The sequence below is a fragment of the Wyeomyia smithii genome, chromosome 3 (assembly GCF_029784165.1).
Source record: "Wyeomyia smithii strain HCP4-BCI-WySm-NY-G18 chromosome 3, ASM2978416v1, whole genome shotgun sequence".
NCBI classification, from domain to species: domain Eukaryota; kingdom Metazoa; phylum Arthropoda; class Insecta; order Diptera; family Culicidae; genus Wyeomyia; species Wyeomyia smithii.
This window is the reverse complement of record NC_073696.1, coordinates 257,127,498-257,154,067: the sequence shown is the minus strand read 5'-3', so window position 1 is coordinate 257,154,067 and position 26,570 is coordinate 257,127,498. Positions and strand designations below refer to the sequence as shown.

Below are 26,570 nucleotides of genomic sequence, written 5' to 3'. Positions count from 1 at the left end.
TTGCTGCATCAAAAGGTTCAGAAGAGGTCAGTTTGTAAGATTCTGCAGAAACTAGAAGGATAGAATTTTTCCTTTAAGTTAGAAAAGATTTAGTAAAGCTACATCAAATTTAGCTAAAAATGCATGAAGACATGAATTTCTGTTCAATAAACAGGTAAATCCAAATAAAATGAGCTTAAAATAAACCTCACATCAGGAAAAGGCCGATATCATAAATTCAGTTAACCTTAAGTGTTTTGTTTTTTACCTTAAGTGACTAGAATCACATGAAGGAAAAAAGCAAAAATTTCACAAAAAATAAAATCATTTTTTGAAGACTTACTTACCTGGCCAGTCGACTTTTGGTCGAAGTGTCCCACGCTGTTTGAAGAAAGTCGTCTCCATTCAATTCGATCCATGGCTACTGCTCGCCAGATATGTCGTCTGCGGAGGCCCCGCATGTCGTCTTCCACTTGATCGAGCCATCTTGCTCGCTGCGCGCTCCGTCGCTTCATTCTACTCTGGTCGTTATCGAGAATTATTTTCACCGGGCTGTCGTCCGACAGCCTAACGACATGCCCGCTGATCCGTAGCCTCCCGTTTTTAGAAAACAGTTAAGACCAAAAACGAGAATAATAACAAAGTAATGAATATAATTTACAAGTAAACATTAGTAAAATTTCTAAACGGAAAATGAATAAAAGTGTTGAAAAAAACAAAACATACAAAACGGTCAGAAAAAAAAACTTATCGAAGCAAAAAAGGAACTAAATCTAGTTAAAAGGGGTTTTAAAAATAGGAGTTTCCAAAACAAAGCTAGAATTTGTTTTGCAGTGGACAAGAGTAAGCTAAAAATTTGTTTTCAATCAGTCTTAAAACCAATTTCATAACACCTATATAAACCAGATTCACCAACTTTAACTGAAGCACTCCTGAAAGCTAAAAAACCGAGCTCCTTCCTCTTATTACCTAGAATTAGAGCCGAAGTGAGGTTCTGTTTATTTGACACAGACTTCGCAGCTAATTGTTTACTGTACAAGACAATTACGGGGCTAGCGCTACGGTCCTACTGACATTGACAGTCTTCTCTTGAGCCGAAACTCGACCAGCATCGCACCTTGAGACCAACTGGGAGAGACCAGGCTTAAAAAGTATGAAATTAAAATGATCTCAAACATAACTCCAACTTCTAGGAGGCAGAACGACCAGAAAATTACAAGATCAAAAATCAGTAAAATTACCTGAAACTTTTGAAAGGGTCTCGACATGTACTCAGCATGTCTCAGAGACCTTTCCAAAAAAACGAAGAGACCGCATCATGACTCCAAAACAAGAATATCTGTAGAATTTTCATTATAGACTAATATATTCGAATTGACAGACATCCAGTTTTTCGAAAAAATACCGTGTCTAGGCAGACATTTTTGCGTTGTTTCAGCAATTATTTTCATCATGGAGCGATAAAATAAATACCTAAATATTTCAAATTTTCTTGGAGGTGCTAAAAAGTTCCTTAATATTTCCTCGGTAACTTTGGGGAGAATTATCATATCTCTGAAAAAAAGGTTTTTCTTTTTTTTGCGGTTTCGTCCTACAATTTACAATTACTCCCTAGAATTTTTAAATCCCAACGACATATTGTTAGATTCAACATTGAAATATCAACAACACGGGCGTAATGATCAATTACTTCAAATCAGTCGGATTAATCCGACTCAAAAATAGCTATGTGAATCAAATTTCAACTAGGTATGACGTATCTGCCGAATTTCACACCCATTTTCCTGCCAGTAAAACCGGTAGCAGTAGTCAGCAGCAGATCACGCATTGAAATCTTTCCCATTCATTATTGTTTTTCATTATTTCGCCATACCATTATATCGCACACATCGACATTCATAGACCTGCGCAGATCATGGTTATCAGATAACAAGCAATAAACCTGCGCACTGTGTGTGTTTAGGTAGATATTTCGGTGCACAGATAAAAATGGGCGATGATGCTAATTGACTACGTATATATACAGTAATCCGCGTAAGAGTGGGCGGAGTTTGGCCAGCGGAAATTCGATCAATAAATCGTGGTCGCAGCTTATAATGGAGCCATTGTTGCTAAACCTTGACTCGGCCGAGGCGAATTTCTGCGTATGTATAACGTTGCTGCAGTTGACACAAGTGTCAACTTTTTGACACGTTTGTTATAGCCGGGATGTGGTGGTAATGATACTGTAAACAATATTCGAGAATTGCGCATGAAATCTGTGCCAATTTTTGTGTCGACCAGTAATATTGTTACTTTTAACCGGAATCAAATTTTGAATTGAATATGAGTCAAATCCATATGTAAAAGTCCAAATCCAATCTTATTCAATCTAAACCTAATCCAAACCCAACCTAAATAACTCTAAATAAATCAACTCAAAACGGAATCTCAATCCAAATCCAATCTAAATTGAATCCAGAGAGCCATAGTTAAAAAAGTTCATCAACCTTGATCATAACCCTTGTTTGAATATCACAAATACAGAAGGTTGCACCTCAATGATGTATTATCATTAATTATACAATGATTATCGAGTTTCCGGGTTGTGAAAAATAGCTTCATTCAATTCGAATTCCAAATACAATAAATTAAATGAGGTTTATCAATAAATTCCGAGAAATTTAGAACTGGAAATTGTACGATCCTTTTTAACTGTCCATTATTTGTTTCATAGACGGTAGGGCTTAAATTCGAACAAATGGGTTATAAAATTGAATTCTAGGTTGACATGCAGTTGATATGCATTGATTGTAATTTTTTTGAACAAAGAAATTCTAGATCGTAGCAAAATCGATCCAATTAACATATTCGCTCGTGATTGATTGCGGAGCGAAATTCTGCATTGATGGGGAAATAGATCATCGGCCAAACCCGGAATCGAACGAAAATGATGACATTTGAATCAGATTTGTGCAATAATCAACGAGTTTATAGACGTAGCGGTGGCGGACCCGTGCGCTTGCGGTATTGTGACGTTCAGCCACGCTTGTTTGCCTTTGTGATAATGCGGTTATCGTGGAAGGCATCACCTCGAATCGCTTCAGAAAAGAATTGATTTCAATTGTTTGGAGTCGCTAATTCCTGTCGGCATGATGATACCTGTTACCTAAGCAAACCGGTTCAATCACATGCCCTAACACTCGTTAATGTGGTTAGGTACCTGGGCACTGAACACCGGGAGATTATTTGTCTGATTTCGTTCCTCGTCTGTAATGTCATAATTATCTACTAGAAGTAATAAATAATTTCTTCAATATTTTAAATTCTAAACTTTAACTTATTTTCCGATTTATTTTCAAAGTATTTTTTGAATCTGCAAGTTGAATTTCGAAAAGGTCATCCGCGTAAGACAACCGTGGTCCTTTAATGACTAGGTTCACGTCATTCAAATAGAGCAGGAAGATTAGCGGTTCTAAGTGACTTCCCTGCGGTATTCCAGACGTAGCGTCAAAATAAGAGGATTGGCAATCCCTGATAGCAACGGTTAGACGGCGACCGGTAAGGTACGATTGAAACCATAGTAAAAGATTCCCGTTGATTCCAAGATTGTCAAGTTTTGCAACGGCTATGCGATGATTCAGTTTATCGAAGGCAGCTGTCAAGTCAGTGTAAATAACATCCGTCTGAGCACGTTTCGCCATACTGTCACTGATGTACGAAGTCAGGCAAAGTAAATTGGTGGCGGTGGAGCGACCGGCTGTGAATCCATGTTGGTCAGTGCTTATGAAAGCTTTGCAGTGAGCGAGCAAAGGCTCCATGATAACGAGCTCGAACAGTTTGGCAACAGCACAGAGCGATGTGATGCCACGATAATTGCTCACATCGTTTTTGTTTCCCTTCTTGTGTACTGGAAACATGTACGCCGATTTCCAGCAGGACGGGAAGACGCCTGAAGCGACAGATAGCTGGAAAACATGCAGAAGCGGAGATATTAGGTTATCAATCTGCGTTTTAAGAAACGTCGACGGAATCCCGTCAGGACCTGGATTTAATGAAGCTTTGAGTTTGCAGCAGGCTCTAGAAATCATTGTCGCGTCTAAATGAAAAGTGTTCAAAGTTTGACCGGACCGTGGGGTATTACTGGCGGCACGTTCGCTCAGTGTCTCGTCAGTGAACACGCTGGTCAGTGAACACGCTGAGCTATAGCAATCCAAAAGTAAAGCTGCGATAGGATGGATGCTCGAATGATCCAAGTCCGGAAAGAAAAACCCGTCTCGAAATTCTCTCCATGAAATCCGGGGAAGATTGAAATCGCCGAACACCATAACTTCGTCTGTTGGTTTTGCAGTTTCCAACACTGAGAAGACTGATTGACAATGAGCAACAATCAATTCACGCTCATGTACTCGATCCGGAGGTATGTACAGAGCGCAGAGAAACAACTTACGATCGCCCAGTTTGATCGCTGTCCAAACTTCCAGGCTCAAAGAGGCAGCATCCACTAAAATTTTGGCTTCGAACTTGGAATTAACAGCCACGAGAACGCCACCACCAGTAGATTTGCGACTATTATCGGAGCTCCTATCACAACGAAAAACCTCGTAGTCATTTCCAAACACCTGACGAGAAAGTGTGCGGGAATCCAGCCAAGTCTCCGTAAGAACTATGATATCGTAGCAAAGATCCGAGACGGCAACGCGGAAATCATCAACAACGCTGTTCATACCGCCGACATTTTGGTAGTACACGATGACCTCTTGGTGGCGGCTAGAAAGCAGGCTGCTTGTTGGTCGTGTTATCGAAGTGCCGGAAACGCAGCTGAAATGCGAAGCGGTATCAGGCATCGATTGGGACGAGTTGTAATTATACTTGCCTGCTGAAGCAGGTTGGAAGACCTCCGATCCACATCTGCCCTCAGGACCGAGACGACTGTGGTGAGCGCTGGCTGCAATAGGCGCGACTGGGGCAGAGGAACCGGGGGCTTCCATATTGCTTTCTATATTGCGTCCCGGTTGCAGCTGCATTCCAATATTGGAGGTCTCGTTATCGACGCTGAAATTTAAAAAGGTGTCGGGGAGCAAAGAGCAATCGAAACGCGCCTGAGTCGGATACTTGCTTGAGATAACAGGCTAGAAGACCCCCTCTGTTGCTCTGAACTCAGTACCGGGACGGCTCTGTTGGCGGGAATATTGACGAAGATCGAAGAGATTATCGATTCTCGAAGATGGTAGAACCGAGACAGAGTCAGAGGGGACTCCCATTAAACCTTGTTGCGTGCGTCCCGGTATAGCCATATAAGTCGCTAGCTCGAAGATGGTGGATCGGTCACTGTGGCATGGTTGTGTAGCTGCGAGGGGGTATTCCTGGTTTAGCTCAATCCCATCATGGGCGTTACTGGAGACGAAGCCTGGGATAGCAATAGCGGTGTCGTTGATTTTTTGGTTTTCAGCGGTACGCGAAATTTTTGTGCCTTATAATCCTCGAATTCGCGAAAGAGAGTACCCTCCGGCCAGGTTTCTGGATCTAGTGCCTTGGCCTTTAGGGATGGATCAACTCCAATTTTAAAAGACACGAACGTAAGCGTGCTAATATTTCTGTCCTTCGGAACAAGTTTGACAACAACGGGGTCGTTGTCAGTCTCGAGATAGGCTTTCGCTATAGTTGACATAGATTCCGTAGAGAAATCAGGTCGAATCCTAGATATGTACAACCAGAATTTGAATTTGTTATTCATTTCATTTTTTGCCATTTTTGTTATTTCTTTTATTTTTGTTATTATTTTAACTTCTGTATTTTTTGTTACTTGTGTCATTTATATCATCTATGTAATTTTGTCATGTTGGTCTTTTTTAATTTTTGTCATTTATATCATTTATGCCATTGATGTCATTAATGCTATTTATGTTATTTACTTCATTCTTGTTATTTATGTCATTTATGTAATCATGTCATTGATGTCATTGATATCATTGATATCAGTGATGTCATTGATATTATTCATGTCTTTTTTTGTCATTTTTGTCCTTTGAGTCATTTTCGTCATATTTGTCCATCTTGATATTTTTACCATTTTAACCTTTTTTATGATTTTGGTAATTTTCTGTCTTTATCTTCATTTATGTCAATTTTGCCACTTCTTTTATTTTAGTCCTTTTTGTCATATTTATCATTCATTCTTGTCATTTATGACCTTAATATGATTAATGTCATTTTTGTCACTTGTGTCATTCGTGCCGTTCTTGTCATATGTGTCACTTATGTCATTCAAGTCATTTATGTCATTTATATACTTTTTGTTCTTTATGTCATTTATGTTCTTTATATCATTAATGTCATTTATGCCATTCATGTCATTCATGACATTTTTGTCATTTTTGACATCTTTGTCATGTTTGTCATTTATGTTATTTATCTTTTTTTTGTCATTTATGCCATTTTTGTCTTGTTTGTGACATTTTTCATGTCTATGTCATTTTTCTCATGTTTTTTCAATTTTACCATTTATATCATTTATATCGTTCTAACAATTTGTGAATTTGTAATTTAAATCATAAATGTAATTTATGCCATTTTGAACATTTTTGTAACTTTTGTCTTATATTTATCATATTGTACTTTATGTCATTTCAAACTATTTTGTCATTTTTATCCTTTTTTTGGCAGTTTTATCAATTCTGTCGTTTTTGCGATTTTTGTTGTTTGTTTTTATGTTTGTCGTTCATGTAATTTTTGTCATTTTGACATTTTTGTCGTTTTTAACATTTTTGTCATTTATGTAATTTTTGTCGTTTTTATCTTTTTCGTCAGTTTTGTTTTTCTGGTCATTTCATTTTTAAATGTTTGTTATTCATGTCATTTGTGTATTTTCGTTTTCTTCATATATGTCATTGATGTCATTTTGTCATTTTGTAATTGTTGACGCTTTTGTCTTATATATTTAAAACCGTGATATTAACGAATTGAAATAAAATAATATAATTAATATAATCAAGACAGAATTGCCTTAAAATGGTAAAATTGATTTTGATTTTTCTGGGACTTTTAATTTTTTGATTTTGTATTGATTTAAACTCAATAATATTATTTTAAGCTCTAATCTCAGTTTTAAGATATCTGTTTATAATTATATGCTATGTTAAATTTTATTCGCTTGTTCGATGCTCAGGTTACAAATTGTTTGATGGCGGAAGAATTCGGAAAAGTGAATTATAGTGAAATCATAAAAAATCAACCGGAAATTTTAAAATGTCGGCTTCTCCGTGTCTTTATAAGAGAAGCTCTGCGCTCTACGCGTCACCTTAATGCAGCCCTGGCACACGCCTTGAAGTTGGAGCTAACATCACTCGCATCACCATCGAATCGGATAACAAACATATGTTTTTGACAGTTCTCCATCATTTTCGCTCAACGCGTGTAATTTTCACTTTTTCGCTACCATAGCTAGTTAAAAATTGCAGCATAATCAAAAACTGTGCAACTTTAAACCGTAAGAATCTGATTTCCACAATGGACGAGGAGAGCCGCCAGCTAATAGGAGATTGCTTTTTGCGGACCATCGTAGATCCTCGTTCCACGTAAGTTTTTAATTTCACAACACAAACTCTAATATATAACATTGTGTAATTCTATGACACATTCGCAGAAATGCCCCCCTGGAACCACAGCCGCCAAAGGCTCCCGTTAAAACGGAACTGCAGATACTGCGGCTGAAGGAGGAATCCCGAACGATGGTGATGGACACGTTGCGGGCCATCCACGGGGAGTCGTTTCGACTGGGTGACATTTCCCTGTACGAGGACAAAGGTGGTCGCATGAAGAAAGCCTACTGGCAGGATCGGGGGAATTTGGTGATACAGGGCGGATGTGATTATTCGAACGTTCGTAAAACTGCCAACGGTAACGAGGATAAGTTCCGGATGTACGCGCTGATAAAACTGGAAAGTTACGGTTTCGCGAAGAGTCACTGTGAGGAGGCACTGGACCACTGCAGCGGCGATGTGGACGATGCATTGGGTTTATTATTTGAAAAATATTTTCCACCTCCGGTGGATTTGATGACAATGGATTGTGATTTGCACCCGGAGGAACTTAACCAAATGCGAGCGGATGAGAAGGAAGCCTTGGAGTCAATTTACGATAAGTTGTTTATCGAGAAGGAACGTAACCGGGTGTGGCAGTTAAAGTTCAAGATTGACCATCTGCTGGTGCATAGTCCTTCAGAAGTGAGGAAATTGGAGCAGAAGAAAAAGCTGGAAGAAGAAGAAGAACGCAAGCGGCAGCTTGCAGCCAAAGCTAAGCTGAAAAAAGGTAAAAAGGAACGATGCTGGAACTATGCCAAAGGTAAATGCAGATACGGTAACAAGTGCTTGTTTTCCCATGGATCAGAGTCGGAAGATGAAGAGGCTTCTAAAGAGGGAAAACCAAAACAGGAGGATGATCCAAATTGGTTCTTTTTAGAAATTCGCTTTCCTAAGAAGAGCAAATATCCTTATGAGGCTCCGCTGTTATTCCTCAAGACAACGTGTCCAGATATACCACACCAACTGTTGTTGCGTGTTGCGAGGTTACTGGTTCAGGAATCCATTAAAACTACCCAAGATGGAATGCCTTGCGTGTATTCGATAGCGGAGCTTTTACAGAATGATGAGGAAATTTCCCGTTTTATTGAGTTAGATCGGTATCAATTTCCGGACGCCAAACGTTCTCTGTTCTATCAACCGGCTGCGCACGCTTTGGGCAGCTTAAAAATCGAAGATCTGCCTAGCCACAATCAAATGGGACAAACGAAGCGATCGGCAGGTCCCAAAACTAATCCGGAGCAGCTGCTGAAAGACGACCTAAACATTATTCGTAAGTTTATGGATAAGCAGAAAAACGATGCCTACAAGGAAATGCTCCGTCACCGTCAGCAGTTGCCCGCGTGGTGCAAAATGACGGAGATTATCACTGCCATTGAAGCGAACTCAGTGCTGGTAATTAGTGGAGAAACGGGTTGTGGTAAATCCACCCAAGTGCCTCAATTTATATTAGACAATTGGCTGTTCCAGTCATCCAAACTAGGTCGAAAGGTTCCTCATGTTGAAATTATCTGCACTCAACCCCGCCGTCTTTCCGCTATCGGTGTAGCCGAGCGGGTGGCCGAAGAGCGAAACGAACGAATCGGTAACACGGTTGGATATCAAATCCGGCTGGAGAACAAAATTTCCTCTTCGACTAGACTTACTTTTTGCACGACGGGAATTCTGCTTCGCCGGTTGCAATCGGAGCCAACGTTGGACAACGTTACCCACATCATCGTGGATGAAGTCCACGAGCGGTCAGAAGAGTCTGATTTTCTACTGTTGATTCTTAGGGAGCTGTTGGAGAAACGACGTGATCTCAAGGTGGTTTTGATGTCGGCAACGCTGAACTCGAATCTTTTTTCGTCTTACTTTGGGGACGTCCCGGTCTTGGACATCCCCGGTAGAACGTTTCCCGTGGAACAACTTTTCCTCGAGGATATTGTTGAGCGAAGCGGGTTTGTGCTCGAGCCTGATTCTCAGTACTGTCGTAAACTGCGCAAGGGCGAAGAGGAACAGCTTCTGCAGGAGTTGGAGTATGCGGATGTGAAGGCGGCAAATGCCGCCCCGGCTAAAAGCATCAAGGATGAGAACCTCAAAATGGCAGATATGTTCGCACGGTATGCTGGTAAGTATTTTTTTTTTTTTTGCTAAGAATTTTTTCTACTATGAAGAGATTTCACGCTTCTTCATCAACACTTTGTAAGTTTGGTGACATCGGTAGTTTGATTGAATCAGGGTGCCTGGCTGATCCTTCGTGAGCTTCCGAGCATTACACTTGTATTTGGTGTTCATATACTCAACCATCTCACTGACTTAAAACGTGATATCTATATATATGATTCCACAAGAATAATAAACACTCCAAAGTAATACTGCACTAGTTGGAGTAAGAAGAAAATTTTCACGAGCTCGATTTCTCTTCCCGAAGTTTTCTTTAGACACATGTAAGAAGCCCTACCTTTTTTCAAGCTTTGCTTTGATGATTTCGTACTATAAACTGGACGGCGTGCGACCAGGCCGAACCAAGCGCCAAAAACATTATTTCGAGTAATCGGCGATCAAAGTTTAACCACCCCGTATATATCTTGCAGGCTGCTGCAGAGAAATTTTGTTATAATACCATTATAAACTGTTCAAATGATTTCGTTTTTTCATGAAAGATAGATTATCAATTTAAACATCCACTGGTGAGAAAAACTCGATTTTAAAAAAATGGCGCTTAGTTCGGTCTGGTCGCACGCCGACCAACTAATGTCGTCTTCAAATTTGATTTAGATGATATACTTTATTTGGCAAAGTTGTTCTATACATATATTATTGTGCTTCTTTGGACGATTTAATAATTATATAACGTGAGACGCCCTGATTCCGTACGGCTCCTTATTCCGTGCCCTTAGGATCGAAATGTGAAAAGATATCAAATATAAGAAGATTTTTCAAAAAGTATGTCTGAAAATGATTTCTGTGTACAGAAAAACACCTCAAACCACCTATTTGAAATTTATACATATTTTTTTCACATTTTGATACGAAGCGCACGGAGTAAAGAGCCGCACGAAATTAGGGCGCCTCACGGTAGTCCATCTAAAAGTGATATGAAAAATTGTGAGATAGCCAGCTTATGTCTTCGAGAGAGTTGTAGCAGATGCTTTTGGTCACGCGATTGGTTGAATTATAGTCACATTGGCTATGAATTTTAATTACTTTACTTTGAAAAATGTTTCAAAAAATAATTCCTTAAACTAGAGTGATTTGTTCTCTATCCAACGAAATAGTGGACTAAAGTTCAGTAGTTATAAGTTAAAGTTATAATATTTGAAATCTTTCATTCTGCTGTTTCACTCCATTCTAGATTTTTTTTGGATTACCACCCTACTAAAACTACGCGTAATGCTACGTGAAAAGGAAAAAAATAAAGTCGAAATGATTTTTTCGATTGGTATGAGTATTGGTCTTCGGCACAGTTGTTTGTTTCTTTGTTTCTTTTAGGGTGCGTATTTATTTCTAAAAAGGACAAAATTACTGTCTACAACTTTGCCGACGACATCATACCAATCAAACAAACCGCTCTAGTTTTAATTCAATTTTGTTTTTTCCTTGATTAGACAACCAGTTATGATTAATTGAGGTTTTGAGGTTTTCACAAAAAAAAAAAAAATCCAAAAAATAAGGTTTTGAATGTATCAAGATATCGGCTCTTTTTTCACTATAGTTTCGCATTTAAAACTGGAAAAATAGGTAATTACGAGAGAACAAAGCTAATTACATATGTGTGTATTTGAGGATGGGATAATAATCAAAACCTTATTGTTTGGCAGTTGATTGGTAATGTCTTTGTATAACTGTAAAACTAGAACTATAAAAATTTATCAATGTTAAGTTTTTACTGGTATACTATTCCAAAAATACTGCTTCTCGCCGTTTATAGCTGTACAATTGCCTTTAATCGCCTTTTCATGATCGTGCGCCTTTTCATGACCGTGTGGATCTCGCTGTTTTCTTCAAGGAAACAAATCCACCAGTTGTTTATTTCATCTATTTTCTTTTTGTTAACAATGGACAGCATTTCTGCCATCGCCGTTAGGTGTTAATTAGAGCATTCAACCAATATAAAATTAATACTACCCTCCTATTTTATCCATGTTGGGCCGTGGGTAACAATTGAGAAACGGTGATTTATTTTTCGAAGAACCGAATACTTCAACACGCTTCTTAGCTTTTTTACAACGTAGTAAAAATCTCAATCAGTAATAGAAGGGTCTTTGTTATATTGGTTTTCCTGTCTTATGTGTGGAAGCTGTCCGCCGCCGTCACACATTTACCGCATTCGAAAAATTTTAGAACAGGTTCCTCCACCTGAACTGATTTAGAATTTAATCATAGTATTAGATGAACAAACAAGCGGGCAAGTTTTACAACCACATTGTAATACATTTCTCACTACAAAATCGTTTAATGATTCTGTGGAAACACGCGAGAAGGTGATCGGCCAGCGGCAGATTTGTTTCAAATGCAAGCTATCGCCGGAATCGCTTTGCAGTAGTTTGCTTTTCATCACCAGTCGTAGGTGGCTATGGCACTTGTTTGCTATCATTCTGGCTAAGTATCGTAAAAGTAATCACATATGGGTCCCAGCTTATGATTTGCACTATAATTTAATCAAATTTTGGTGTTTATGAACAATTTATAACGCTAAATTATTTAAGTGACATTTCAGTAACAATTTCTGTTGATGGTCTTGTTTAAAACAGCAGGAGAGTGCAATATTTCTCCCAAAGCGTTATGATTTTTAATTGCTGTTTTCTCATCAGCACGAAAACGCAAATGGGACGGACTTGCCATGAGCGGCAAAGCAGATCGTGCATCTTCTTCCACCGCGCACATCGACCGCGTTCGAGGCCTACCACGAAGTCGACGGCCATTTCCTTCTACTGAAGATAGTTTTGGCGGCTCTCTCGTCAGGCATTCTGGCTACATGTCCAGCCCACTGAAGCCTGCCCCGCTGTATTACCTTCACTATATCAGCACTTGGTGATTCATACGTCTGCGCCACACTTCATCTTCTAATTTACCGCCAAGTATCGACTAAAACTAAAAATCTGGGCGGACGAACAAATGCCGAACGACTGGTTGGAAGGCCTCATATGCCCTATCTATAAGAAGGGCCATCGATTGGATTGTGGCAACTATCGAGGGATAACGTTGCTCATCTCCGCATATAAAGTGCTCTCCCGTATCCTGTTCTTCAGATTGAGACCGCTAATGGAATCGTTTGTTGGCGAATACCAGGCTGGTTTTCGACAAGGGCGTTCCACGACGGATCAAATTTTCACCCTGCGACAGATCCTCGATAAGTTCCGGGAGTACAACTTATCGACTCACCATCTGTTTGTGGACTTCAGGGCGGCATACGACTCAGTGAAAAGAAATGAGCTGTGGCACATCATGCTGGAACACGATTTCCCTACGAAACTAATAAAGCTGAGTCGTATGACACTGGAGGGATCCAAATCGTGCGTGCGGATAGCTGGCGAGACATCAGCCGCGTTCGTAACGTTGGATGGACTGAAGCAGGGGGATGCGCTCTCCAACCTTCTATTTAACATCGCTCTTGAGGGTGCAGTACGAAGAGCAAACGTCGAAAGAAACGGTACGATCATCACGAGATCTCACATGCTTCTTGGTTTTGCGGACGACGTCGATATCATTGGAATCAACCGTAAGGCCGTGGAGGAGGCTTTCGTACCTTTTAGGAGAGAAGCAGCGAGATTGGGACTTGTCATTAACTCTGCCAAAACGAAGTACATGGTAGCTGGCAGAGAGCGTGGGAGTCCCCGTGGTGTTGGTGCTGAGGTGGAGATAGATGGGGCACGATTTGAAGTGGTTGACGAATTCGTTTATCTTGGTACGCTTGTGACATGTGACAACGATGTGAGCCGTGAAGTGAAACGACGAGTTGCAGCTGCGAACAGGGCTTTCTACGGACTGCGTAACCAGCTAAGGTCCCGTAGTTTGCAAACTCGCACAAAACTAGCGCTGTATAGGACGCTGATACTTCCGGTGACCCTTTACGGACATGAAGCATGGACGCTGAAGGAAGCTGATCGACGAGTGCTCGGAGTTTTTGAGCGTAAAGTTCTGCGATCGATACTTGGCGGTAAACTGGAAGATGGAGTGTGGCGCAGACGAATGAATCACGAGTTGTACCAGGTATACAAACATGCTGATATAGTGAAGGTAATACAGCGGGGCTTCAGTGGGCTGGACACGTAGCCAGGATGCCTGACGAGAGAGCCGCCAAAATTACCTTCAGTAGAGAACCAGAAAGAGGCCGTCGACTTCGTGGTAGGCCTCGCACGCGGTGGATGTGCGCGGTGGAAGAAGATGCACGATCTGCTGGTGTACGGGGAGACTGGAGAACGGCTGCCCAAGACAGAAGAAGCTGGACATCTCTAATTCGTTCGGCCCTGGACCGGTGAACGGTCCGTTAGCCAAAAAAGTAAAGTAAGTATCGACCGCAGAAGCTTACGCATAAAAGCTTCGAGCACTCGTCGATTAGCTTTCTTCAGCGTCCATGCTTCATGTCCGTAAAGGGCCACGAGGAGCATCAGCGTCGTATACAGCGCTGGTTTTGTGCGTGTTTAATGTGCGTGTAGAAGGCCCTGTTCACCGCTGCAACTCGTCGTTTCACTTCACGGCTCATATCGTTGTCACATGTCACAAGCGTAACAAGATAAACGAATTCATCAACCACTTCAAATCGTTCCCCATCTATCTCCACCTCAGCACCAACACCGCGGGAACTCCCACGCTCCCTATCAGCTACCATATACTTGGTTTTGGTAGAGTTAATGACAAGTCCCAATCTCGCAGCTTTCCTCTTGAAAGGCACGAAGGCCCCCCCCCCACGGCCCTACGGTCGATACCGATGTTATCAATGTCGTACGCAAAACCAAGGAGCATGTAAGATTTCGTGATTCCTGCTGGTAAATCCACTCATCCTTTTGCAACAGTGATCGGAGAGACAATGAAGACTAAATTTGTGCATGCTAGCTTTTATACGTAACTACTGAGAGTCATACAACCGGTGGGCCTGTCATTGTGTGTGTTTTGAGCGAGAAAACCAACAACAACAACAACAACAGTGAATGGTTCATGAAGTCGAATAGTTTGTATATTTTATTGTTGCTTGTGCCGGGGAAGAAAATTGGTTCAGACCCGGTGGGCAGAGTGGAGACCTTTTTATTTTGCTCTTTTTAGTTTAATTCAAACTGCGGCTGAAGTTTTCGTCTGATGTTTTGCTTTGTTTTCAGTTTTGATTGGTAAAAATAAATCCGTTGGAAACCGACTAAATTTTATGCATTTGAAAGTGGTCTATTTTCGTGACGCACTCGAAGTTTTCGGTTTTTCAATTTGCACCTATATGTTACCATAAGACGTAATTCTACGTCAAAAATGTGAAATTTATGATCTAAATTTTTAATTTTTTATCCTTAAAAAATTGTTAATAGTGTATGTATTTTCTTCGGAAAGACTAAATCAATATCTACAACTTTACCAAAGACATAACACCGATCAAACAAACCTTACCTCACCTTAGGGACCGTTCCTACACCACGGGGTCATATTTTGATCATTTTTTATACCCCCGTACCTCCCCGTGGTCTTTCGTTGTCTTTTGGTCAACCCCCCTCTTGCGACTTTAACCACGTGGTCTTTTCATTTGACAAGTGCCAAAAATTTGCTAAATTTTTTTACATTTTAATTATTAAACTTTCAGTACATTCTATATTTCTAAAATGCAAAAGCTTCATTCTTGACTTGGTAGCAACAATAAATTAAAAGTCAGGAAAAAAGACCACGTGGTCATTTCGTTAACCCCTCCACACCCGTACGTGGTCTTTCGTGGTCATTTGACAAAACCCCCCCGTCCCCCTCTTTATGACCACGTGGTTTAGGAACGACCCCTTACCAGTCTGTTTCAGGCCGAAGTGGCTCTTGCTGTCCGAACAAGTCGTCTCCATTCGCCAGCCATGTCGTCCGCGGAGACCCTGTCTTCCACTTGACTATGCCTCCTTGCTCATTGCGCGCCTCGTCGCCTCGTTCCTGTCATTTATATCGAGAAAAAATCTTACCGAGCTGTCATCCTTACGACATGCCCAGCCCTCCGTAGCCTCCCACATTTCGCCGTTTGGACGACAAGTAGTTCTCCCAGCAGCGGTTGCAATGGGTCATCTACGCATCCTGTACGCAGCACCTACCTACCTACCGTTCGAAGGCCTTAGGCGTCGTATACAAATTACGTAACGCATGAAGGGGGAGGGGGGTGAGTCTGCGTTACCTATTGTTACGTAGTAGGGAGGGGGTAGTAGAGACAGTTACGTAACTGTGATGTTTGCTCGAAATGGAAAATTTCGGTGGGGGTCAGGCTTTTATTTTTTCTCTGCTGGTGTCGTCAGCAGACATCAGCAACCCCAGGTACACGAATTCATCACCGCTACTCTGAATTCATGGTGGGAGGTTAATCCTATCTTCTCTGGAACCTCTTCCTCTCATGTACTCCTCTCATGTCTTCGGCGCGTGTATGACCAGTTCAACCCACCCGGCTTCTGATGCATGTCTCCGTCCAGGAAGTGCCACTCGTGTCTTTTACACACACCTTTTAGAGCGAATTAAAATAGCATGCACGATAATCCATCACCATGCCGTAATTTTCTGCGAGATTCGAAGGGACTCGAGAGTTTCCCCGAGACTCGACCTACGCACATCACTCGATCCATCACCGACTGCACCAACTGTGTCACACGATGAAATCAAAGCGAAGTGAACACAGTTCTATAATTGTATTGTGCCGTGTCAAATAAATGTTGTGTGAAAAAAAAAACAGTTCCATAACGAGAAAAACGACGCAAAGTGACATCTGCTGTGAAATTTGGGTTATTATAATTGTCCCATCACTGAAGTGAAAACGAAAAAAGTGACATTTCACGTGGAATTATTTCACGACCATTTCGAACGGTGAAATGATTTCACGAAGATGGGAAAGGTTTAAAAATCGATTCATTTGTAATTTAATGATAATATATACTAGATTAATTTTCAGTAACAAGACGAATCTCGACGAACGCAAGAAGAAAAATTGACCTTCGAATTGACCTTTCGTCTAGCAGTAGAGCTCAAAAGTTTCGTCTTCTCGAAAAATGTTCTCTTACAAATTTTCGTTTAAATTGTACTTAGGGAAGTAGTTCCTTGAAGCATTCAAAGTTTCACTTTTTCGACTGATGACGAAAAGCACAACTGGGTCCTCGAGTTTTACAGTTTTTTTAATTTTTATACGAGCTAAAAAAGTGCAATTTTCTGAGCAAAACGTGATCCCTAAAAATGTTTACCGATGTCCTTCGATTTATAAATGAAGAATAAAAAACTGCTCGAAATGCCTTGAATGACAGTTCTCTCATATACCGTACATACGCCAACTGTCATTTCAAGCAGTTTTTTATTCTTCATTTTAAAATCGAAGGATCATGATGAACATTTTTTAGAAATCACGTTTTGCTCAGAAAACGCGGCTTTATCAAATGATAAAGGGTAGTGAACGGCTTCGGCAGTGGTTTTATGCAGAAACCTGCCGAAAAAAAACACTGCTGAAACCGTTCACTACCCTATCCAGCTTTCCACGAGCGGTAATGGCGGGCAGTGCACGCAGGCCATTTTGACATTTTCTGTAGGTCAGGTAATTTTCAATCGCAGTAACGGAGTGAAAACATAAAAAATTTGCAACGTAGCATAGCAACTTTAATAAACAGTTTTGTTTATTTTGTTTGTTTGTTGAAGTTACTATGCTACGTTACGACGTTGTTAAATTTTCTACTCCGTTACTGCGATTAGAGATGTTCTGACCGTTCTGACCAAGGGAATGGTATGGTAGCCTTCAAGCGTTACGAACATCTATTCCTGTACCGTTTGTTCCAAAACTACTTTTTCTGCTGTCACCGTTTGCTTCACTTTGCTTTGGGACACAATTAATGTACTAAATATCACTTAGAATATCACATACCATGTGAAAACCTTAAGAAATTGCTCAAAACTGTCTGATATGCTATTAATAATTGCAGTCAACATTTAGCCGGTTTGCCCGAATCAACATAAGATAAGGGTAAACTGCCCATTTTTCGGGTGCCAGTGCCAGTGATGTTGGTAACGCGTCAAATGTATGGTAGCTGACAGCGATGCCATTCTCGTGGTTCTGACCTACAGAAAACGTCACAATGGGCTGCGTGCACTGTCCGCCATTACCGCTCGTGGAAAGCTGGATATAAAAACTGGTATGTTTAGCTTTAGAACCCAATAGTCGATTCCGAAATGCATGAAACGTCATGATCTAGTGTTATCTCGGAGAAAAAAAACTTCCGGAAAGAAGGACTTTCTGGGACTTAGAAATTTTCGACCTGGGAAACTCTCTCGTTTCACTTGTCCTATTCTCATTTTCACTTCACTGTCAATACAGTAACTATTCGCTAACTGGGCACGCTTTAACTGGGCTTCTTTTTAACTGGGCGCTCCCTAACTGGGAGGATTCCCAGTTAAAAAGACAACAAACGTCAAATATCTAAACGAACATGTGGATTGGGAACGAAAACTGAAAAATTAAAGTTTTTTCTAATCGAGCATATTTGAAATACAACAACAATAATATAGCTGATAAATGTACTCGCTATATAAAACTTAAGTTAAAAGCTTTATTTGAGAGATAAGTTTGTGGTTGTGGCCAGGGTTGATATTTGTTGACACTCTTGAGTGAAAGTGAAAAAAAGCATCCATAAACGTTATTTTTTTACAATCCTTTCAGAGTTCTCCCTTCCCGCTTTTTGCATGGAAGTGAACTGTCAAAACACCTCATTATATTTCATGCGATGGAAGCAAGACAACAAAATCAGTTTATCAGTTAACGAAGATTGTCAAGGCATCGGTCAGTGTCAGTGAAAAAGTGTTTCGGTGAGGTTCATTTTGGTTGAGTAGACTGTTTGTTTTTCTTTTGACGTTGACTAACGTCTATATCGAAGTTAGGCCCCTGAATTTGAAAATCTAGTAATTCAGCCAGGGAAAACCAGAGAAAAGTGGTCAGGTTTTGAGCGCTTATTTTGCAGTCATCTATAATCAGGTTTTCGAGGTTTTGGCATCAATCGATCAGAAATTCTTTTACGGTTAAATTTATGTAACAAACACAAACTTTTGTTTGAGATACACTATTGAAAAATTGGTAATTAATATCGATTGTCTAAATCATACCGCGCAGCCAATCACTACCTCTCTTCCCAAGCACAGTCGACACTAACGGATACAATCGATCTGACTTTGTTGTTATTGTTGTTGTCACTTTCTGTTTCCGATGTTTATGCTGCTGCTAGCGGAAAAAACCTTGCAAATATGAATTTTTTTGTTGGTGTTAATATTACGACAGCGGCCGGCGCCCCATAATTCTGATTCCAAAACCGCACCAGTGACATGCGGACGCTAGGTGATAGCAGCTGAAAGGAGGAAATACAAAATAGTACCGGTCATCTCGTGCCGGTTTCACCCGTTATGCTGTTTGCTTTAGTAGTAAATGGCTACTGCAAAACACTTAAATGGCTGGAATTCTGGACGGACTAACCAGGAAACTATAATCGGCAACTGGCACCTTTTGTTGCCTCGAAATTTTGGTACAGAAGCGGCTAATTGAATTTTCTGTTTTACCAAATGCTGCTGCTAGCGGAAAAAACCTTGCAAAAATGCATGTTTGTGTTGGTGTTAATGTTACGACAGCGGCCGGCGCAGCTTTCAAGAAACATTTGTCTCTACCATTCCATCATCTATGTAGCCCCGCCTTCTTTCTAATTATCTGACGAAGCCTTGGTATAAAACGTATCGTTCGAACATTTCACCCCATCAGTTTCACTACTAAACCGTACCGGATACATACGGACGCTCGGTGTTAGCAGCTAAAAGGAGGAAAAACAAAATAGTAACGGTCATCTCGTGCCGGTTTGACCCGTGATGCTGGTGGCTACTGCAAAATACTAAAATGGCTGGAATTCTGGACGGAAACCAGTAAACAAGAAATCGGCAACTGGCACCTTTTGGTGCCTCGCAGTTTTATAATAGAAGCGGTTAGTTGAATTTTATGTTTTACAATTGCTGCTGTTAGCGGAAAAAAACCTTCCAAAAATGCATGTTTATGTTGATGTTAATTTCACGACAGCGCTAGGTGTTAGCAGCTGAAAGGAGGAAAGACAAAATAGTACCGGTCATCTCGTGCCGGTTTCACCCGTTATGCTGGTGGCTTTAGTAGTAAATGGCTACTGCAAAACACTTAAATGGCTGGAGTTCTGGACGGACTAACCAGGAAACTATAATCGGCAACTGGCACCTTTTGGTGCCTTGAAATTTTGTTACAGAAGCGGCTAATTGAATTTTCTGTTTTACCAAATGCTGCTGATAGCGGAAAAAACCTTGCATAAATGCATGTTTGTGTTGGTGTTAATGTTACGACAGCGGCCGGCGCAGCTTTCAAGAAACATTTGTCTCTACCATTCCATCATCTATGTAGCCCCGCCTTCTTTCTAATTATCTGACGAAGCCTTGGTATAAAACGTATCGTTCGAACATTTCACCCCATCAGTTTCACTACTAAACCGTACCGGATACATACGGACGCTCGGTGTTAGCAGCTAAAAGGAGGAAAAACAAAATAGTACCGGTCATCTCGTGCCGGTTTCACCCGTGATGCTGGTGGCTGTTAGTAATAAATAGCTACTGCAAAATACTACAATGGCTGGAATTCTGGACGGACTACCAGTAAACGAGAATAATCGGCAACTGGTACCTTTTGGTGCCTCGCAGTTTTATAATGGAAGCGGTTAGTTGAATTTTCTGTTTCACAAAATGCTGCTGCTAGCGGAAAAAAACCTTGCAAAAATGCATGTTTGTGTTGATGTTAATTTCACGACAGCGCTAGGTGTTAGCAGCTGAAAGGAGGAAAGTCAAAATAGTACCGGTCATCTCGTGCCGGTTTCACCCGTTATGCTGGTGGCTGTTAGTAATAAATGGCTACTGCAAAATACTAAAATGGCTAAATACTAGAATACGCTAAATACTAGAATACGGTAGTCAAAGTCATGCGGTCGTGTCTTGAATACCACCCTCCTACTTTTTCGCTTTAAAGTGAAGATCATTTGGTTGGATTTGTCGTCAAATTTCATTCCGTAACCGTGAACGATGCGCGCGATCTATTTCATCTGAGTATAACAGCACGTTACTGGGACGAAAATCTAGTGTGTCTGAAAGAGTGCTGCGATCATTGGAAGTGAAAATTGAAGATGATTGGCTGTAATTTTCGAAGAATTTTGCTGGGGAAAATGACTTTTATCAGCACTGGTTGTGGCATCACTATTTGGTGATCAACTTGAGAACGCAAGCCTTTTATGAAGTTGTCGCGAAGCAGTGTTATCCATTGAACTTCTCCTCGGCGTTGAGATGATATCCCAGTTAGCGAGCTGATTTCAATAACTGGGAAGTGCTCGTAGCCCAGTTAGCGAACAGTTGCTGTATCACTTCACAGAGCCAATTTTTGTCACCTCACTTTAGGTGGAATCGGACATTAGTCTCAAAAAGTGAAGTGAGCGTGAGAGTTTATCCGGGAAACCATAATCGTGCATAATCTGCCATAGATGACTTCGGTCGATTGTCGATGGATGTATCATATATTATTGTATCATATGACTCGTGGGGTTGGGGTATAGAAATTTGTGACGACCGGAGCTGAGTTTGACACTTCTCCCGAATTTCAAACCACCATTTGAAGCCGCTCTAGCTTTGAAAGTATTTACATAGGCCCTTCTTACAAAAGAGTCGTGATTCATAAATTTTACGAATACAACAAAATGATATTCTTAGCCCATAGGGACATCTGTGCAAAATTTCAGCTAGATCAAAAATGGTCGATTAAAATGGTAAATGCTCATCTTATAATGTAAAGAACACTTTCAGGATATGGATAGTTTTTAAAATAAATTTCAAAATTTAAAAAAATGTTTTTGTTTTTTTAGGACATTTTAGTTTTTATAAATATTTTTGGCAGTGTAAAACGCGTGTTTTACGCGGGCCCATACAAATTTAGAACGCATTCCCCGCGTAAAAAAAGGCCTTAGTGTATTTGAGATTGTTTCAAAACATCAAAAGCCTACAAAATTGTTACCAAACTCACAATGTTTCACTGCATTCGCGTAAAATCCATCTAACCGACTCTCACTAACTAACTTTATTTGTATGCCTTCAGATTATTCTAAAGCTACATGCAAAACGCTCTACCTGATGGACCCCTTGCGTATCAACCCGGAACTGATAGAGCACGTGCTGCGTTACATAGTGGAAGGATCGGAGCAGCACAGATGGCCCCAGGAGGGTACGATTCTCGTCTTTCTGCCTGGCTTAGCGGAAATAAAAACCATACACGAGACTTTAACCGATAGCCGATTGTTTGGTCCTCGGGAGGACAAATTTATTCTGGTGCCTCTCCATTCTACCCTGAGCAACGAAGAGCAAACGCTGGTATTCCGGAAAGCTCCCAAAGGCAAGCGGAAAATTGTGCTCAGCACAAACATCGCCGAAACGTCCGTCACCATCGACGATTGCGTGTTTGTGGTGGATTGTGGCCAAATGAAAGAAAAGCGTTTCGATTCCAATCGAAACATGGAATCGTTAGATGTGGTTTGGGTGTCGCGGGCCAATGCACTTCAGCGAAAAGGACGAGCTGGTCGAGTTATGCCAGGTGTCTGCATTCACCTTTACACACGACCCCGCTTTACGAATAACATCCTGTCCCAACCAGTGCCGGAGATTCATCGAATACCATTAGAACCGTTGTTACTGAGGATAAAAACTCTGGACACTTTGAAGGGCAGAGATCTCAAGCACGTGCTGAAGGCAATAATTGAACCGCCCAACGATGAGAGCATAGAGTCGGCTAAAAAGCGTCTAGTCGATGTAGGTGCATTCGATCTGGAAGAAGAGCTAACACCTTTGGGGCACCATCTGGCCGCCCTACCTGTGGACGTTCGGATTGGGAAGCTTATGTTGTTTGGAGCAATTTTCCAGTGCTTGGACAGCGTTCTAACAATCGCTGCCTGTTTGAGCTATAAAAGTCCGTTCGTTTCACCTTTCAGCAAACGAGACGAAGCGGACAGCAGAAAGCGCCTGTTTGGTATCGCAAACAGCGATCATTTAACGATGTTAAATGCCTATCGAAAGTGGAAAGAAACTACCAAAAGAAGCCGGTACGCCGCTAGTTGTTACGCGGAAGAGAACTATCTTTCAACGAAAACGTTGCAGACGATCGGGGAAATGAAATATCAATTTCTAGAGCTGCTGGTATCGATAGGATTCGTCCCGGTTGATTTAACCACCCGGCGGGGGAAGTTTGTTAAGGACGACCTGCTTGAACTGACGGGGGTCGACATAAATGCGAACGGAGATAACAATCGTCTGTTGGCGGCAATACTCTGTGCTGCCTTGTATCCGAATGTCATCAAAATTCTGACCCCGGAGAAGAGTTTCGTTAGTGGGGCCGGTGGAGCCGTTCCAAAGTTACCTCAACCGTCGGATTTGCGCTTCAAAACCCAACAGGATGGTTATGTTTTTCTGCATCCTTCGTCCATCAACTCTCGGTACGGTAGTTTCAGTTCACCCTTTCTGGTCTACCAGGAAAAAGTGAAAACATCCCGTATTTACATTCGCGATACGACAATGGTTCCGCTGCTGCCGATAGTTCTATTTTCCGGATGTGATTTACGCATCGAACTGCACGGGGGTGATTTTGTGATTCTGCTAGAAGACGGCTGGATAGCGTTGCAAGCAGAAACACACGAAGTCGCTGAAATGATGAAATTCCTCCGACTGGAGTTGGCCAAAATGCTGGAGATGAAAATTAGCGATCCGTTGCTTAATCTGGCCAACCACGAGCATGGCCGAGAGGTGATCGGAACGATTGTACAGTTGATCAACAGGGAGTGAACGAAGGATATTTTTGTTTCGCTGTTTTATAGAAGAAATTTGTAACCCAGTTACTCGCGGTACAGTTTATATATAGCTGTATACATGTTAAAAGATGATCCTGTTATTTTCACTTATTTCATACCGATTTTAATCCTTTTTATCGAAAAACTGTAAACAAGAAAAAAAACATTACATTTTGTTTTTATCATATATTGATCAAATTAAATGTTTATTATATTACATATTCTACATTAAAATATATTGCATAGTATTTTATATGCTGTTATGTGAGGAAAGATTGTGATGCATCCGAGTATTAAACAAACTGTTGGCTTTTATTAACTTCTTCGAAAAGTAATACGAGCAGCACTCTACATCTTAAAATGTATAACTCAATTTTATTGCTTCAGAAAATAAAATTTCAGGTATGCGATGTTGATCCTCTTCAATTTAATACAAAAAAAAAAACATTTCCCTTTTTGTTTCAAATGTAGATTCCTTAAAAAATACTCTCTCAAAACACCCCCGCAACAAACCTACAAATCCACCCGTGGACGATACTGCAGCCGCAGCGGGGGTTCTTTGAACCGCTGCCGGGTGACGTACACGAACTGGAGGGTGTGATCCTTGCCGAGCAGTTCGTCGTTGCACAGGATGTCGATATCTTTGTAGCGTTCGATTCCGTTCAGTACCTTCTTGGCGATGAACTTTTTCAGATGCGTTATGGTCGCCTGAGAACTGCACCGGATGAAACGGCGCTTCAGGTGTCGCAAGTTGTTGCTTACGCTCTCCAGACACAGGTTTACCTGCTTGTCCAGCCGGTGATAGTCTGCCTCCTGGTGGGCCAGCTCGTTCGCTCTATCGTCGTTTTCCTGCTGCAGCAGTGGAAGATCCTTCGGACAGGGCAAATTGCGTGATTTATAAAACTCTCGTTCCCGTTGCAGTTCATTTTCCATCAGGTTTGGCACCAGTTTAAACACTATATCCTGCATCGTACGGTCGAAGCTGATGTACTGCAAGGGATGTGACTGGTGGATAACGTTGTTGCAAGTGGGACATGTGTTGGATTCCTCTAAATGTTTAACCAGACAACTTTTGCAAAACGTATGCAAACACTCTGTGACCGTGGTTGCATCGATGAAGTAACCAGTGCAAATCTCGCACGTAATGTGCTTGTTTAGGGTTTTCAGCTTTGTTCGGCGTTCCATTGGGATGGTTGGGTGCCACTGATATCACTTTTTGAATTAAAATAACACTTTTAGAAGCCGAAATAAAACAATCACCAGCACAATTCACGACCTCGGATGCTTTCCAATCACTAATATTTGCTTCTTGTTCTTCTCGAATCAGGTTTCGCTCACTGACAGATTGACACTTTGACAGCTTTGAATCACACGGTCGTGAAAAGCAACACAAAAGTGGGTAATATATATATATATATATATCTATTGTCAGAGAAGAGGGGTTCTCAAATTTTACCGAACTTGTTACTTATAGCACAGAGAACAGACGTTCATGTATTTTCAAAGGAGGTGCAATAGAGTGGCCATTTTTGTAACATCATGCGATATCGATGAGCGCCGGGCGGAGAAAGTTTCCTTTTTACTCCAAAAATAAGCCATCAACTTTATTTATTTATTCATTTGTTTATTATCTATTTTCATCATTCATTTATTCATTTATTTATTATCTATTTTCATTCATCATCTCATGGAGGCATAGAAACCCCATCATCTTTTGTTGTGACTACATTTACAATTTTACACATTTACAATTTGTCAAAAATGAAACTACAAACATTACGAACTAACATTAAATCACAGACAGACGGCCAAGCAAGAAAAACATTGATCGAAAGTTCTGTGTAAATGTTCCAAGAGAATTGCGTAATAAATCACTTGTACACTAGTGTCGCCTGGTGACCTTATTGCTACAATACATTTTTTTTCGCTGGTGTACGAAGCTGGCGTCACTGATAGCGCTATCTGGTTAAGAATTGCTACTATAAAAAACTTTACACAAGTTTGGAACTCAGCTTGGACGTCTGTCTGCGACTTAATTCAACAAATATTACATTGGGTTGCCCCGAGTCAGCATATAAAACATAGGTCCTAATATAATTCTATATGGTCAATTGGGTCCTAAAGTTTTACACGGTTTTCTGATTTTTATATATCAGCTGAAAGAGTGCAATTTTCTGAGCAAAACGTGATTTTTAATAAATGTTTATCGTTTTCCTTCGATTTTTAAATGAAGAATAAAAAACTGTTCGAAATGCCTTAAATGACAGTTCTCCCACATACCGTACATGGGCGAAATGACATTTAAGACCTTTCGAGCAGTTATTTTAATCTTCATTTAAAAATCGAAAAAAACGATGAACATTTTTTAAAAACTACGTTTTGCTTATAAAACGTGGCTTTTTTAAATGATATATAAAAACTGGTATAGCTTTAGGACCCAATTAAAAAATATTAGACATAAAGCTAATTTCTTTATTCCACCAGCTCACCTCGTTTTGACCTGGAAGCGCACTAACTGCTGTCAAAACCCTTCTTTATTCGCTCGATTTTGACCCAGTTTTGACCTGCCGTGCAGCCCGAAGCGCACTGTAAAATTTGTCAGCTTCAACCCACCACCGCACGTGCTAAGTTCGTAAACAATTATCTGGCATCTCTTTCTTACTTGCGTCTTAAATGGCGATGACGTTTTATTATTCCTCGGCAGTTTTGCCCGCACACAGTGGAATAAAGAAATTTTCTAATAGTCACTTTTCGGAGGAATTTGTTCGAAGTTTCTCCGAATTCGAAGATTTCTTCAAGTGAATGCTTGAAGTGCATGCTCGAACACATGCAGTGACAGGTTCATTGTAATCGAACATTGAGCGATGCACTCTGAGTTGTAGCAATCCAGCGGACCTTAGTGAGCGTTGCGGAACGCGAAAATTCAGCAAGGATAGGATTCTCGGTGAGTCAATTTCGCCATTCAATCACTTGGCCACAAATCCGGCTTGCT

At 40.8% G+C, this 26,570-nt stretch overlaps 2 protein-coding genes across 2 annotated transcripts; one reads left to right on the top strand and one right to left on the bottom strand.

Moving 5' to 3' along the window:
* Nucleotides 1-7,334: 7,334 nt before the first annotated feature.
* On the top strand, nucleotides 7,335-23,886 carry LOC129731010 (putative ATP-dependent RNA helicase DHX57). Its single transcript, XM_055690710.1, has 3 exons — nucleotides 7,335-7,535; nucleotides 7,604-9,648; nucleotides 21,841-23,886. Exons 1-3 carry the CDS (start codon nucleotides 7,468-7,470, stop codon nucleotides 23,571-23,573), a joined length of 3,846 nt encoding a protein of 1,281 aa, XP_055546685.1. The 5' UTR covers nucleotides 7,335-7,467; the 3' UTR covers nucleotides 23,574-23,886.
* LOC129731011 (polycomb group RING finger protein 3) lies at nucleotides 23,750-24,908 on the bottom strand. The gene has a single exon (XM_055690711.1). The coding sequence runs from the start codon at nucleotides 24,761-24,763 to the stop codon at nucleotides 24,092-24,094; it is 672 nt and encodes a 223-aa protein (XP_055546686.1). The 5' UTR covers nucleotides 24,764-24,908; the 3' UTR covers nucleotides 23,750-24,091.
* Nucleotides 24,909-26,570: the final 1,662 nt, after the last annotated feature.

Bases quoted from the DNA above. Each gene is read 5' to 3' on its own strand.
- LOC129731011 (XM_055690711.1), bottom strand. From the start codon at position 24,763: ATGGAACGCCGAACAAAGCTGAAAACCCTAAACAAGCACATTACGTGC.
- LOC129731010 (XM_055690710.1), top strand. From the start codon at position 7,468: ATGGACGAGGAGAGCCGCCAGCTAATAGGAGATTGCTTTTTGCGGACC. The intron at 7,536-7,603 runs GTAAGTTTTTAA...ACACATTCGCAG, and splicing joins ATCGTAGATCCTCGTTCCAC to AAATGCCCCCCTGGAACCAC. The intron at 9,649-21,840 runs GTAAGTATTTTT...GTATGCCTTCAG, and splicing joins TATGTTCGCACGGTATGCTG to ATTATTCTAAAGCTACATGC.